Source organism: Macaca nemestrina, chromosome 9, assembly GCF_043159975.1.
Source record: "Macaca nemestrina isolate mMacNem1 chromosome 9, mMacNem.hap1, whole genome shotgun sequence".
NCBI lineage: Eukaryota > Metazoa > Chordata > Mammalia > Primates > Cercopithecidae > Macaca > Macaca nemestrina.
This window is the reverse complement of record NC_092133.1, coordinates 18,521,095-18,537,657: the sequence shown is the minus strand read 5'-3', so window position 1 is coordinate 18,537,657 and position 16,563 is coordinate 18,521,095. Positions and strand designations below refer to the sequence as shown.

The window sequence follows — 16,563 nt, the reverse complement described above, 5'->3', positions numbered from 1 at the left end:
GATAGGAAAACCTGGAGTACAGTATCTTCAAAGGCAAGGAAAGACAGTATGTGAGGATTAAGGAATAATTAATAATGTCAAATGCTGACGATTATCCAGGTCAAGGAAAATGAAGACTGAAAACTGGTCATAGATTTAGCTTGAGGAAATTGACCTTAACAAAAGCAGTTTTACTGGAGTGGTGGGATTAAAAGCATGTCTGGAGTTAGTTTAAGACAGAATGGAAAGTGGGGTGGGGTTGGAGGTAATAAAGAAATGGGGGAGTAGCTTAAGGGAGAGTGTGGTCAAGAGTTTTTTCTTTTATTGTTAATGGTTTATAACACCATGTTTGTGTGCTGATGGCAAAGATCTAGTAAGACAAAACATGGTGATGTAGGAAAGAGATCTTGTGCTCAAGGAAGAAGAATCACTTGCTATTCTTGGGCTCATCAAACTGCAGAGTAGGGGCTCAGGGCCTGGAAGCTAAGAATTTTTTCTTAGCATTTTTAGTTTTTGCTTTTTTTCTTTTATTTGAGACAGGGTCTTGCTCTGTCATCCAGGTTGGAGTGCAGTGGTGTGATCATGGCTCACTGTAGCCTTGACCTCCTGGGCTCAGGTGATCCTCCCACCTCAGCCTCCTGAGTAGCTGGGATTACAGGCACGCGCCATCATGCCTGGCTGATTTTTAAATTTTTTTTGTAGAGGCAGGGTCTCCCTATATTGCCCTGGCTAGTCTCTAACTCCAGTGCTCAAGTGATCCTCCCACCTTGGCTTCCCAAAATGCTGCGATTTCAGGTGTGAGCTACCATGCCTGGCCTGGATTTTGTACTTTTAATGGGCTGTGAAAAAAATGAAGAATATGTGAGACCATTGTAGCCCACAAAGCCTAAAATATTTGCTGTCTGGCCCTTTACAGAAGTAGTTTGTACAGCCCTAATTTATGATAACTTGGAAAGCGGTATGTTGGCTGCAGATACTGGTAGATGAGTGGACTAGTGGTGTGAATCTGTGGAAGTTATGTTCTGATTATATTTCCTCATTTGTATCATACACATTTATTTTACAACTCCAAGGTAGGAAATAAACAATGCTGCAGACAAATTTGGTAACCCTTACCTTTCTTGTCAAGGGGCACTTGGGCACTTCCTTGCCTTTCCTAATTCATTGAAGGAAGAAAGAGAAGTGGGGAGATAACAATTGATAGCAAGCTTCTTAACTTAAAACAGGCCCCTATTTCTTGGCTGGATGCTTGCTTTTGTATATTTTAGCAAATGGAGGAGATTTGAGCATAGAGTATAAGCATTTGAGATTCATAGTTTGGGACTTCTGTTTTCATATGTATTACACCAGTAGAAAAAAACACAAATTTTCTTTTTATGTTACATAATCCAACAGTAACTTATTTTTATGGAAGCTTCTATACTACCAAATTCATTTTATACAATCTTAAAAAAATCAGTAAACAAGCTATATTTGTGCATAGGAAATAGATGCTTATTGATTAATTTATATAATGCTAAGATAAGTGTGTGGGTATGTAAAGTAGCACAGTAATTATGGTAAACAGTGCAGAGGTTCCTCAAACTGAAAATAGAATTACTATATGATCCAGCAAACCCACTGCTAGATATGTAGCCAAAAGAAAGTAAATCAGTATATCAAAGCGATATATCATGTTTATTGCAGCACTATTTACAATAGCCATAATATGGAATCAACATGTGTCCATCAACTGATAAATTGATAAAGAAAATGTGGTATATATACACAGTGGAATATTATTTAGCCCCCTCCAAATGAAATCTCATATTTGCGGCAATATGGATGGAACTGGAAGTCATTTTAAGTGAAATAAACCAGGCACAGAGAGACAAATATTGTGTGTCTTCACTCAAATGTCAGAGCTAGAAAAGTTGATTTCATATAGGTGGAGAGTAGAATGGTGGTTACCACAGCATGAGAAGGGAAGCGGGGAGAAGGAGACAGAGAAGTTGGTTAATGAGTACCAAAAAGCAATTAGATAGAAGGAATAAGTTCTAGTATATGATAGTAACGTAGGGAAATTATAGTTAACAATTTATTATATATTTCAAAATAGCTAGAAGAGAAGAAATGTTATGCTCCCAACACAAAGAAGAGATAAATGTTTGAGGTAATAGATATTCTAATTACCCTGATTTGATCATTATACATTCTATACATATATCAAAATATCATATGTATAACATATACGTACAACTTAAATTTGTCATTAAAAAATTTATATAAGTATCAGGCCAACTAAAAAAAAAAAGGAATAAAAATAAATACCTAAAACAAATGGAGAGAATTTTCAGCTGTTTCCAAGAAGGAAACCTGGCTTTAAGAAAAAATTAAAAAATACAGTCAGTTCACTATTGTTTAGCTTAATCAATTGATTGAAATTATTAAAGGCAGTTGGACAATTAATTCCAGTAATAAATATCCTAGTCAAGTTAATGTATATTACACATTTAGGAGATTGAATCCTAATTTAGTGTAGGTACATCTTGAATGAGTCTTTATTAAAAATTTCTAATATGGCACATAAATTATGAATCTATTAGTTGTAACTCTTTGAATTTAATGAGTACTTGGACACAAGTGAATAAAAAGCATGTGAAAATTAAAAAAACAAAAATGAATCTTAGCTTATGAAGTTATTTTCTTTTCTTGCTTTTAGTTACGATTTAGAAAGCAGTATATGGAATGTAGGAACTCTATCAAGGGGACCTCTCCAGAGATATGGACACTCTCTTGCTTTATATCAGGTATGGCTCCTGCTTTTTAAATTTTAATCAGATTTTGTTTTTGATAATTTACTACAGGGTAAAAATTACTAAATCTCAGATTTATTTCAAACATTAAATGAGAACAATAGATTATATGGGTCATAATAACTTGAGATACCACATACTCTTATGCTTTTAGTAAAAGAGTAGATTTTAGAACAATCCCCCATATGACATGTAAAGAAATGAAGACTGAGTTTTTGTCTATTACTTTATGCCTAGTCAATCACTTAAAGAATTATGGCAAAATACATGTAACATAAAATTTACCATTTTAACTATTTTTAAGTATAGAGTTCAGTGGCATTAAGTACATTGACATTGTTGTGTAACCATGGCCACCATTATCTTCAGAACACTTTTCATCTTGCAAAACTGAAGCAATAACTTCTCATTCCGCTCTTCCCTTATCCTCTTGAAACGACCAATCTACTTTTCGGTCTCTGTGAATTTAACTGCTCTAGGTACCTCATGTAAATGGGATCGTACATTATTTGTCCTTTTATGACTGATTTGTTTCCCTTAGCACACTATCTTCAAGGATCATCCATGTTGTATCATGTGTCAGAATGTCCTTCCTTTTAAAGCTGAATAAATATTCCATTATGTGTATATACCACATTCTGTTTATCCATCCATCTGTTGATGGACACTTAGATAGCTTCCATCTTTTGGCCATTGTGAATAATGTTTCTATGAACTTGTGTGTACAACTATCTGAGTCTCTCTTTTCATTTTTTTTTTTTTTTGGTGTATACCCAGAAGTGGAATTTCTAAATCATATGGTAATTCTATATTTAATTTTTTTTTTAGCACTGCCATAGTGTGTTTCACTATGACTGCATCATCTTACATTTCCATCAGTAGTGCACAAGGGTTGCAGTTTGTCCACAGCCTTGTCAACACTTGTTATTTTCTGTTTTTGTTTTTTTGATAATCGACCTAACGAGTATCTCACTGTGATTTTGACTTGCATTTCTCTGTTGATTAATGATGTTAAACATGTTTTCAAGTGCTTATTGGCTGTTAGTATATCCTCTTTGGAGAAATGTCTATTCAGGTCTTTTGCTAGTTTTGAATTGGGTTGTTTTGTTTGGCTGTTGAGTTGGAGGAGCTCTTTATATATTATGGTATTAACACTTTATCAGAATATGATTTCAAGATATTTTCCCCCTTTATGGGCTGTCTTTTCACTTTGTTGAGAGTGTCCTCTGATGCACAAAATTTTTAATTTTGATATAGTTTAATTTATCTATTTTTTCTTTTGTTACCTATGCTTTTGTGTCATGTACAAGAAATCATTGCTAGATCCAATGTCATGAAGCTTTTCCTCTATATTTTCGCTTAAGAGTTTTAAAGTTTTAGTTCTTAGGTTTAGGTTTTTGTTGTATTTTGAGTTAATTGTGTCTGATGTAAGGGTCTATTTTCATTCCTTTGCATGTGGATAGCCAGTTTCCCCAACATCATTTGTTTAAAAAAAACTGCCTTTTTCGATTAAATGGTCTTGGCACCCTAGCTGAAAGTCATTTGACCATATATATGAGGTTTTTTTTTTTTCTGGACTCTCTATTTTATTCTACTGATCTATATGTCTGTCTTTATGCTAGTACCATACTATTTTGATTACTGTAGCTTTTTAATAAGTTTTGAAGTTAAGAAGTGTAATACTTCCTACTTTGTTTTTATTTTTCAAGATTGTTTTGGCTATTCAGGGCCCCTTGAAAGTCTATATGAATTTTAGGGTTGAGTTTTCTATTTCTGCAAAAATGTTGGGATTTTGACAGGGATTGTATTGACATTAGTTATTTTTATGTATTTGTGGGATTCATAAATTTAGCATGATTAAAATGACAGGACCCTTAATTGGTGTTCATTTTGAATCAATAAAAATTCATGTATTTTGTGGCCTTTGGCTAGGCCATCTAAATATGAATTTATATGTTTTCTGTGCTGTTTTAAAAAAATTGGAAAGCATGGGAGCAGTATAAAGAACAAACTGCCACCTGTTTATCCATACATTTGTGTGTTTTAAAAGTAAAATAAAAATATTTCTACATATGAAAACATATAGATACATTTTTTGTCTTGTTTTATTTTTTCTTTATTTCCCTTTACTGAGATATAATTGATATACCACACAGTTCACTCATTTAAAGTGTACAATTCAGTGGTTTTTAGTATATTCAGAGTTGTGCAACCATTTGTTGCATATTTGTGTAAGATTGCAGAGTTGTGTAATCATTTTTAGAATATTTTCACCACTTCATGAAGAAACTTTGTACCCTTTAGGTATCACCTCAGACTTCCTCATCTTCCCTAGCCTTAAGCAGTCACAAAACTACTTTCTTTCTCTATATATTGGTCGATGCTGGACATTTCATATAAATGAAGTCATATACTATGTATTTTATGATTACCATATTTCACTTAGCGTAATTTCAAGGTTTATCCGTGTTGTAGAATGTATCAATACTTCTTCATTTCTTTTTATGGCTAAATAATATTACATTGTATGGATATATAACATGTTTATTTATCGGTTGAGGACATTTGACTTGTTTCCACCTTTTGGCTATTATGAATAATGCTACTAACAACATTTCTGTGTAAGATTTTGTCTGGACATATGTTTTCATTTCTTTGAGTATATACATAGGGGTAGACTTACTGGGTCAAATTAGCTTTTTGAAGAACTGACAGAATGTTTCCCAAAGCTGCTGCATCATTTTACATTCCCACCAGCCATATATGAAGGTTTCTATTTCTATACATCCTTGCCAACACTTAATAGTATCTTCTTTTTTGATTATTGCCATCCTAGTGGGGTGAGGTGTTATCTCATTGTGGTTTTGATTTGTATTTCCCTGTTAACTAATGATGTTGGGCATCTTTTTGTGTGCTTTTTGGCCATTTGTATATTGTCTTTGGAGAAATGTCTATTCAAGTCCTTTGCTCATTTTAAAATTAGGTTGTCTTTTTATTATTGAGTTGTAAGAATTCTTTATATGTTCTAGATGCAAGCCATTATCAGGTATATAATTTGCAAATATTTTCACCCATTTCGTGTGCTGTTTTCACTTTCTTGATGTTATCTCTTTAAACACAAAAAATTAGACTTTATTTTGATAAAGTCCAATTTAGCTTTTTTCCTTTTATTGCTTGTGTTTTGGTGTCATATTTAATAATTCACTGCCAAATCTCAGGTCATAAAGACTTAACCCAATTTTTTTTCTTTTAAGAGTTTTATAGCTTTGATTCTTGCATTTAGTTGTTTGACCTATTTTGAGTTAAGTTTTGTGTATAGTATGCAGTAAGGGTGCAAGTTCTTTTTTTTTTTTTGCATGTGACTATCCAGTTCTAGCACCATTTGTTCACAAGACCTGTTCTTTTAATCTTTGAATGGTCTTGGTACTCTTGTCAAAAATCAATTGGCCTTAGATGTATGGGTTTATTTCTGGACTCTCAGTTCTATTCCATTGATTTATCCCAGTATCACTCTGTCTTGATTACTTTTTTTTTTTTTTTTTTTGAGACAGAGTCTTGCTCTATCACCTAGGCTGGAGTGCAGTGGTGTAATCTTGGCTCACTGCAACCTCCACCTCCTGGGTTCAAGCGATTGTCCTGCCTCAGCCTCCTGAGTAGCTGGGATTATAGGTGCCTGCTACCACGCCCAGCTAATTTTTTTGTAGTTTTAGTAGAGATGGGGTTTCACCATGTTGGCCAGGCTGGTTTTGAACTCCTGACCTCAAGTGATCCACTTGCCTCAGACTTTCAAAGTGCTGGGATTATAGTCGTGAGCCACCATGCCCAGCCTATCTTGATTACTTTTGCTTTGCAGTTAGTTTTTGAGAAGTGTGAGTACTCCAGTTTTGTTCTTTTACAAGAATGTTCTGATGTTCTGCATCCCTTGCAATTTCATATCAATTTTGGAATCAATTTGTCAGTTTCTACAAAGAAGCCAGCTGAGATTTTGATAGGGATATGTTGAATCTGAGATCAATTTGGAGAGTATTATCCTCTTAATCAATTTAGAGAGTATTATCTTAACAATGTTGAGTCTTCAGACCCATAAACATGGGATGTCTTTTCATTTATTTATATCTTTAAAAAATTTATTTAAACAGTGTTTTGTAATTTTCAGAGTATAAGTTTTGGACTTCCTTTATTAAATTTATTCATAAATATTTTATTCTTTTGGATGCTTTTGTCAATGTAATTATTTTCCCAGTTTCATTTTGGGTTGTTCATTGCAAGTGTATAGAAATGCAATTTACTTTTTGTACGTTGATCTTATGTTCTGTAATATTGCTGATTCATTTATTAGCTCTAAGTGGTTTTTTTTAATTTTTAAGGACTTTTCTATATACAAGATCAGATCATCTGCAAATAGAAATATTTTACTTCTTCTTTCCAAGCTGGATGTCTTTATTTAGTTTTTGCTCTAGCTGGAACATCCAGTATAAAGTTGAATATAAATGGCAAAAGCAGGCATGCTTATCTTGTTCCTGACCTTAGGGAAATGTATCTAGTCTTTCACTGTTAGGTATAATGTTAGCTGTGGGTTTCCTTAAATATCTTTTGTCAGGTTGGAAATTTTTTTTTCTATTTCTAATTTGTTGAAATAATGATAATTTACATCATTTATTTCCATCATATACATTTGAAATAATTTGTGTAATTTAAAAGTTCTACAAGGATTTACCAAAGGTGAACTGAAGGCATGTGGTGTCTGTCCATAGCCATTAGAAATGGTAACAGAGGTGTACTCTATGTGATGCACAAATGTGATATGCCTTTTTGGTGAAGAGCACTTGACGAAAACAGTGCATAACTGAGAATAGCACAAAGCAGTACAAGGAGATGGTAAAATTCAAACGTAACCACTGGGGACTCAGATGATTCGAATATTGAAAAGACTATGAGTAACATTAATCAGCAACTTAGTTTGTTACTTTTCAGTTATATGGGAGGAGTACATTATTCTTTGTTATAGGACTACCTCACCCGTAAATTTTAAGTTCTTGATTAGCTTATTGTGTTTTCCATTCTTAAAGCCGTAGTTTAATGTTCTCTTCCTGTATGATAATTAAAAGTATACTTAATTGAGTATATAAAGTAATAGTTAAAAAATATATTTTAAAGTAGCTTTTTGAAAGCTTTGCTCTTCCCCCCTTTTTGTATATAAAAGCATTAGTTGTCATTATTCATGTGTTCTTATTACTTTTTACAAATAAGAACAATGCCTTATGCATGTTGTGAGCAATTACTAAAATTTTATGTAAATTTAACCTTTATTTTTAATTAATATGTGTTAAGATATAACATTATTTTGTCTATTAATATATGTATTTTAATTTACAGGAAAACATCTTTATGTATGGAGGCAGAATTGAAACAAATGATGGCAATGTCACAGATGAATTATGGGTTTTTAACATACATAGTCAGTCATGGAGTACAAAAACTCCTACTGTTCTTGGACATGGTCAGCAGTATGCTGTGGAGGGACATTCAGCACATATTATGGAGTTGGATAGTAGAGATGTTGTCATGATCATAATATTTGGATATTCTGCAATATATGGTTATACAAGCAGCATACAGGAATACCATATCTGTGAGTTACTTAAAAATTGTAATTTCTTTATTGATTGGGAATGTTTTTCTCTTTAATAAAATCTTCATATTAATTTAGTCAAAATGGTGAGTTATTTAAGATTGAAATTATAAGCTGAGAATTGGTAATTTTTAATATAAACTTTTTTGATTATGTTATATTTTGTTCTTTAACATTTAAGGTTACCTTTCTAACCAAATGAGGAGAAATATTACATAGTAGTCTCATTTTCTAAGATTTGTGAATTTTTAAAAAAATATGTGAAATTCCAGTAGGTGGTGCTATTTCTTTGGATTTTATTTATGAACTAAGCAATGAAACTATCCCAATCTCTTTACTATGCATTGCATGATTTCAAGATTTTTCATTTTGAGCATTCTATTTCTAATCTTACTGCTATATCTTTATGTATGTATTACTTCTTTAAAGTCAGCTTCTCAAGGATAGTCTGCTGGCTTCTACAAGAGATTATTATCTGTTACGTGAAGGTGACTAGGGCAATCTGCATGTGAGTTTCTGTACTATACCTTTACTCCTTTTTGTTTTTCTGGTACTTAATTTTTTTGAATTATTTATAACATTTTTTAAAACACTGGTAACCTTTTTTTATTGTTTTTAGTTTGTTTACAAATATATACCCCATGGTGGTTATTCAGATTCAAGAAAATAATTCTTTTCTGGCTCTGGCCAGTATTATGAACTCAAATTCTTGGCTCTTTTGTGTATGGACAACTATATATACAACTATTTAGAGTCCTTGTTCAGACTTAATGAGAAAACTCGTTTCCTGACCGAGACTCCCCTTCAAAATATTCCACTGTTTCCCTTGCAGTCCTTTCAAGTGATGGCTGTTTTTGTTTACATATTCTCAGTACAGCTGGGTTGAAGGTGGGTTACATATCCCCTTTACTTCTTGTTGCCATTTTCACTCTATTCTCAATTCCTCCTCCTTTAAATTGCCTGGCTTTGACTCTTACATCATCAGAATATAACACCTATTACTTCACCTTCCTGCACTCATCTTTTGCTCTCAGATGGCTGTGTTTTATTTCTTGAGGATTTTAGTTTCTGGCTTACTGTCACTGTGTCCAGAATACATAAGGCAGATATTTTTATGTTGTAAATATGCACTTAAGTACTTCTCCTACCTGGCCTTTCAATTTCTTGATCTAACAAAAGATTTTGTTTTCCATCCTCCTTGAGCCACTCTCTCCATTGTTACGTTCCAGACCTTGTTATTCCAGTACAATGAGTCCATAATTTCCATTTGAAATATCTTACTTTTCAAGTACCACTGATCTCTCCAGCTTACTATTTCTAGTGCCCACATTCTGATAATTCTTTGACCTTACCAGAGCCTTTAGTCTGTTGAGACTATCAGTTCTTCCACTCTCTCACTCTTTTTTGTCCATATTTCTAACCCTACCTTTTTTATCTGTACTTCTAACCCTACCCATACTTCTAAACCTACCCAGCTTTAAATTTCGTAATTACCATTCTCAAGTTGTTTTTTTTAAAATGATGTCTGGTACTTACTTAGCTGTAAGTTTATAATTACTCATGTCAAGTTGGCCCTTAATGACATCTGAAACTTTTGCCAGTCTAGCTTGGTCTCTCTCCCAGCTCTCCTGGATGACTATTTCATACCTTTTCCTCTCTCAAGTTTCAGACACTTCCTTCTCTATCATCACTCTCAATTGATGACCTTAGTTCTTATTTTACTGAGAAAATAGAAGTAATCAGAGGAGAATGGCTATTGATGGGAACACATTGGAGGGTAATGGTTAATAAGCAATGCTACGTTGAATACGCTTGCTTACATACATTATTGTCATAACAAACTTACGATAATGTTGAGGCAGACGTGTGGCTGAGTTATTCCAACTTTTGAATCAGTTAACAGATGTTCTATGTAGAAAGACAATTTTCTGATTTTGCTATTAATTTTTGGTTTTATAGTGCTGAGGAAATGTTGTTGGTATTATTTCTACTTTTTAAATTTATTGAAATTTTCTTTGTGGCTCAGTTTTCATAAATATTTGATAGGCACTTGAGAAGAAGATAAATCCAATAATATCAAGGTATGGAGTTTGATATTATTTATTTATAATATTGACTTTAGTGATTATATTGTTAGGCCTTCTATTACTGACTTAGTATTTTTTGTTCTTGATCTATCTTGCTGTGAAAGTTGAAGTAAAATTTTAAAGTGTTAGTCTGTTTTTCCTATTTCTCCATATATATTCTGGAATTTATGTTTTATAGAAGTTGCTATTACAGATATTAATAACTGTTATGTGTTTATTGTAAATTGTATTACTTAATATTATAAAGTGATTTGTTGTTTAATGTTTTCTTGACCTGAATTCTACCTCATCCATTATTAATATTGCCGTTGTTTTGTTTTTTTGTTCAGTCTTTTCCTAGTATACTTTTGCTCATCCCTTTATGGTTATGATTGTTTAGTGTTTTAGAATCACTTTAAAAAAAAATGTATTTCTTGCATACGAGAGAGTTGAATTTTGCTTTGTGATTCCTTTTTTTTGGTAAATTTCCTGTGCATGTCTTGTATTTTCAAAAGTAATTCTTGCCTTTTTTGTTGATTTGTTTTTAATTATACCTCTTCACATGTTTAGGGCTCCCCTTCCCCTTACTTTGTTTTATTTTTTTGTGGGATGGGTATGGTAAGTTTTGAGATCTGCTTCCATTAGTTTCCTCTATGCTACTTGTTTCTCATCACCCTTTCAGCAATTTTGTGGCTGCTTCTGTTTAGCTCTTTTGGTTGCACTTGATGTTTGTACATTCATACCTAATCTGGACTTTATGAGGAATTTTTTTTTTTTTTTACCCTTATAATTTCTCTGGAAATGTAATTTTCTTTTCCTTTCACTTCATCCACTTTCCCCATGTTTTCCTTTTGTTATCTATTTCTTTTTCCAGGGAGGATGGGGGAGATTCAGAACTAAACTGTCACCATGTTTGTCCTTGAAACACAGGTTTTGACTTTTGAAATTTTAAAATGAGTACTTAACTTAGTCTAAAGTTAAGCAATACTCTTATTCTTTGATTAGCCTCCAATTTATAGGATACTGTTTTCCAGTGTTTTAATTATTTTTGTTTTGTTTCAAACAGGATGATATAATGATAATTATATCATTTTATATTATAAATAAATTAAACAGTAAGTATTACATTTATTTACAGGGGTCAGCAAAAGGCGTCTATAAAGGACCAGATAGTAAATTTCTTAGGCTTTATTGGTCATACAATCTCTGTCACAACTAATTAACTCTGCCTTGTAGCATGAAAGTTGCCATAGGCAATACATAAACAAATGGGCATGGTTATGTTCAATAAAAATTTATTTACAAAAACAGGTGGTGGGCTAGATTTAGCCTTTGGGCCTTACTTTGCCTACACCTGCTCTTAAGAGAGAGAGAGTATGCTTCTAGGGCCCTAGCAACCCTGATCCAACTTAAATTGAAATTTGGCATATAATTTTTTTTTGGACATTTTATATAGGGAAAATTCATGCCCCAAAGTAGCATGATATCTAGTAAATGGCCCAAAGTTCCCAGGGGGAACAGTTGTTTTGTTTATGTGGAACCAAGGCTGAAATAGATGCTATCTGTCTGCCTCCACGGAGCATATTTTTAAAAACTCACTTTTTCATTGAGGATGTACATCTTCAAGGATCTTGACTTTATATATATAGATACTCTCTAATCTTATACCTACATGGGCCCACCTTCAGTGTTGGCCATTAAAATGGAATCTCTAGGCCACCTGATTAGTATATGTCATCCTTACTGAATATAGTTTATAATTCACAGTTTGCCGAATATATTTCATGTACTTCATAGTTTCCTTTATTGAATGTTCATCCCATTCAGCCATCAGATGTAATGGTGGTTATGCTTTCCGAGGGTGGCCAGGAAAGCACGATGGGTTTATTCTGATCAACTATTAGTGATAAATATTAATATAGGTTGTTAGCTGATATATTCATCTGCTGGTAGATTTTTGTTTGATTTGGGATAATCTGATTACAGAATGCCAATTCTGTTTTAGATAATCTAAGCATATTTTTATGTTGAGTTTCTTTTGGCTTATTCTACAACCAAAATACTGTGTCTAAATAAATTTATCAGCAGGGTATTTTTGGCTTGATTTTTGTCTTACTAACTGTGTTACTTGTCAGGCATACTTAAGAATGTAGTGTAAGATGAAAATGGGAAGAATACATTATTGATGAGTTTTATAAGAATAATAGATAAACCATGAGCAGTTTAACATTCTGTGAATTATCGAAGTACAAAGCAAAACCCAACAAATTTTTTGTAAAATTATTTCTTAGTAGAAAAATTAATATATTACTTTACTTATCCCTAATGCATTTTGAATTTGCTGCTTACATGTTGAAAGTATGTGGTGTCATAAGATAATCTATAGCACTTTCAAAGAAAAGAGTACAAAAGGATGGGTAAATGTAGTTTAAAGATGCTGTCAGAATAATTAAGTTCACTACAGAAAAGTGCTACTTTAGGGAATGATACTATATTAAGTAGGGCTGCTTTGAATATAAGGAGGGGGTGATTTATTATCTTAGTTATAAGGTAAATGCTTGTTATCTCCACAGAGACTAGTTTTTTGTGTTTTTCCTTTTTTTTTTTTTTTTTTTAGAACTACTATGCTGTGATGCTAGTTTAGCCTCTTTTTCCTGACTGATTTTAATGGTATCAGCTACCCAAATGCAGGTTGGATTTACTTTAAATATCCTTACATGTTTGAAGTTTCTAGAAAATTAAGAACCTGAATGTTTTTGTATTAAAAAACAGATTATCTTTTTAACTAGTATTGTGGGGAAGGTAACTGAAAAGTAAGCCAAAAATATAGCAGGGTAATTCATGAAAACAGGGTATTTTACTAGATTAAAAATTTACTCTGAAATATATTCTGATGAAGGATATTGATTTCACCATAATGTGGACATTTTAAAAAGAGATAAACTTTCACTTAACATACCTCAAAATGATCACTTATTCAACTTTTAATAATATTGCAAATAGTTGTGAGGTATTGCTGGTTCTATACTAGTACTATGAAGTCTCCTTGGAGATTTTGTCATAATATCATCTAGAACAAAGAAACCATCTGATTTACTTATCTTTAATTATGTTAGTTTGAGCATTACACATTAACATTAAAATAATCTAAGATACTAGAGAATACTTTCTAACTGTTGAGACTGTAGATATCTATAGCTGTTTATGGCATTGACATCACTGTTTCATGTGTTTTAGGGTATCTGTTGAGCTAAGGAGTACCTCCAAACATTGGATTGAGTTTGTGGCTTATAGGAGTACATTTCTGGTTCTGTTTGATTCTAGGAACATGCAGTAATGGATATCAGCAAATGGTGCGTCAGGCATTTAGCGTTATCTTTACAGGACTTATTTCTAGCACAGGCATACATATAATAAACATAATAAGCATGCATATGATTTGTTGGTAGATAATACGTTTTTTAGAAATAGAGCAAGGTAAGGCAGTTGAAACTACTGGGGGTGGGAGGTGGCTACATTTTAAAATAGGAAGGCCGGGATAGGCCTCAATGAGAAAGTGAATTTTGAGCAAAGACTTAAAGGAATGAAGGAGTTTGCTGTGTAGATATCTGGGAGAATGGTGTTCCTTGGAAGTGGGAACAGCTAGTACAAAGACTGTAAGGTGAGAAAATGTTTGGCATGTTTAAGGGATAATATGGAGTCTAGAGAAGAGTGAGAGCAGGAGAATAAAACTTAAGCGATGAGATTAGAAAAGTAATAAGGAGCTAGATCACCAGGTTTTTGTATGGCCTTTGTCTTTCATCTGAGTGAAATGGGGAAACACTGCAAGATTTTGATCAGAGCAAATGAGATAATTTTTATGTGAATTGTTTTGGCTGCATGTTGTAAATAAACTTTATGGAAGAAAGAACAGGAAGAGGATAGTTAGGAAGTTGTTAACGGTAATCTGGTCCAAAAATGATGGTAAGAATTAGTTGATTTGTTTGATGTTTTAGAAAAGTAGAGCCAATAGTATTTGCTGAGGGTTTAGGTGTAGAGTATGAGATAAAAGAGAGAAACCAAGGGTGATTGCAAAATTTTTGGCCTGAGCAGCTGGAAAGATGAAATTGCCATCAACTGATAAGTAGAAGATTGTGAAGCAGGTTTGGGGCGAAGGTGTTTTGAAGATGAGAAGTTGAATTTGGACACGTTGTATGTGAGATAGCCACTAGATGTCAGAGAGAAAATGTCAAGCAGACAGTTGGATGTATATGCTGCTACAGGTGCTCTTTTTTTTTTTTTTTTTTTTTAAATTTACATTCTTTCTCTAAGAAGTTTTAGAGCAGGAATTCTGCAGTATACCTCCTTGTGTGTATACTTTCTAGTAAAGTACCATATTCTTACTGGAGTCCTAGAGAGAACGGTTTGGGCTGAAGGTGTACATTTGGGAGTTCTTGGGAGTTCTTAAAGCCAAGAGACTAGATCAGATCACTAATGAAGTGGTTGTAAATAAAAAGGAGAATAAAAGGATTGAGCTATAGGGTCCCCAAATAATAAGAGGTAGGGGAGAAAAGGAAGATAAGCAAGGAACAGTACGGTGAAGTGTAAGCCAAGTGCAGAAATAATATGAAGTGGGAAAGTAATCAACGGAGCCACATTCTGCTGATGCTTCAAGCACGATGATTACTAAGGACTGATCATTGAATTTAGCACTGTGCAGTCATTGGTGATCTTGACAGGAACAGTTTCGGTGTATTGGTGGGGTGAAAGTCTCACAATATTGGATTTAATAGGGAATGAGAGGAGTAGAAGTGGAAATGATGGGTGGAGCCAGCTCTTTCAAGGAAATGTGTTTGAAAAGGAAAGCACAAAGTGAGCAGAAACTGTCAAGAAATGTAGGATCCTTTTTAGCTTGGATTTTTACAGAAGCAGACAATGAGACAAAGATTTCAGTGAAATAATTTTATTTGAGAAAGTGTAGGTAACACTGTTAGGGAAGTTGAGAAGTGATACAAGGATGAGAAGGCAGCCATTTAAGGGTCTAGGCTATAATTGACACATAATCTCTGAAATTTTCTTCTTTAACTTTTAACCCTGTCAGTTGATGTGTCCCATGGACTATGTCTCCAAAACCCACCCATTCTTAGTAGAGAACCCACCCATTTTTAGTAGAAATGGGGTTTTTCCATGCCTGTCTCGCACTCCTGAGCTCAAGTGATCTGCCTGTTTTGACATCCCAAAGTTCTGAGATTACAGAGTACTGTGTCATCCGGTGTGGCTTGATTAATATGAAAATGTTTATAGAGGTAAGACAACAGAATACTTAAGAAAATAGCTTGTGTGAAGCATACACAAATAAATCTGGAAGGGAGCTGTGCCTTTTTTTTTTTTTTGAGACAGAGTCTGACTCTGTCACAGGGGCTGGAATGCAGTGGCACTATCTCAGCTCACTGCAGCCTCTGCCTCCTGGGTTCAAGTGATCCTCCCACCTCAGCCTCCCGAGTGGTTGGGATTATAGGCATGCACCACTACACCCAGCTAATTTTTGTATTTTTAGTAGAGATGGGGTTTCGCCATGCCTGTCTCGAACTCCTGAGCTGAAGTGATCTGCCTGCTTCGACCTCCCGAAGTGCTGGGAGTACAGGCATGAGCCACTGTGCCTGGCCAAGGAAGGGAACTTTTTTGTGAGAGCATCCTAGAGTACAGCTTCTAAAAGTGATGTCGGGTTATCACGTGCTTAGGTGTGACAGTGACAACAAGATTTATGTTCAAAATTATTGGAAAAATCCAGAAAATGTATAATGAAGGAATCAGCTTGCAGTAAAGGTTCTACATGCTTTTGTTTGTCACAGAGTGGAAGTGGCCTTCATAATTGTATAGTGATGAAAAGACTTGTTAATCCACAGCTTTATTTCCTGCATTTTTCATTTTCTGGAAGATGTTTTATTTTCCTCTAAGCTCCTGTGTCCTTTTGTTTTTAAATGAATATGACATGTTACAGTTTGAGTATGTCCCCTCCAAAATTCATGTTGAAACCTAATCCCCAGTGTGGTAGTATTAAGAGGTGGGGCTTTTTGGGATGTAATTAAGTCAGGATGACTCTGCTGTCATG

At 33.8% G+C, this 16,563-nt stretch overlaps 1 protein-coding gene across 6 annotated transcripts in view; it reads left to right on the top strand.

Annotated features, from left to right (window-relative positions):
• Nucleotides 1–16,563, top strand: part of LOC105467216 (attractin like 1) — an 882,222-nt gene that overhangs the window by 91,572 nt on the left and 774,087 nt on the right. For all 6 annotated transcript variants that reach the window (XM_071069067.1, XM_011716729.3, XM_011716724.2 and 3 more), the window contains exons 7-8: nt 2,681–2,768; nt 8,151–8,406. In XM_071069067.1, coding sequence (XP_070925168.1) covers nt 2,681–2,768; nt 8,151–8,406 — 344 coding nt within the window. The remainder of the gene's footprint in view (nt 1–2,680; nt 2,769–8,150; nt 8,407–16,563) is intronic.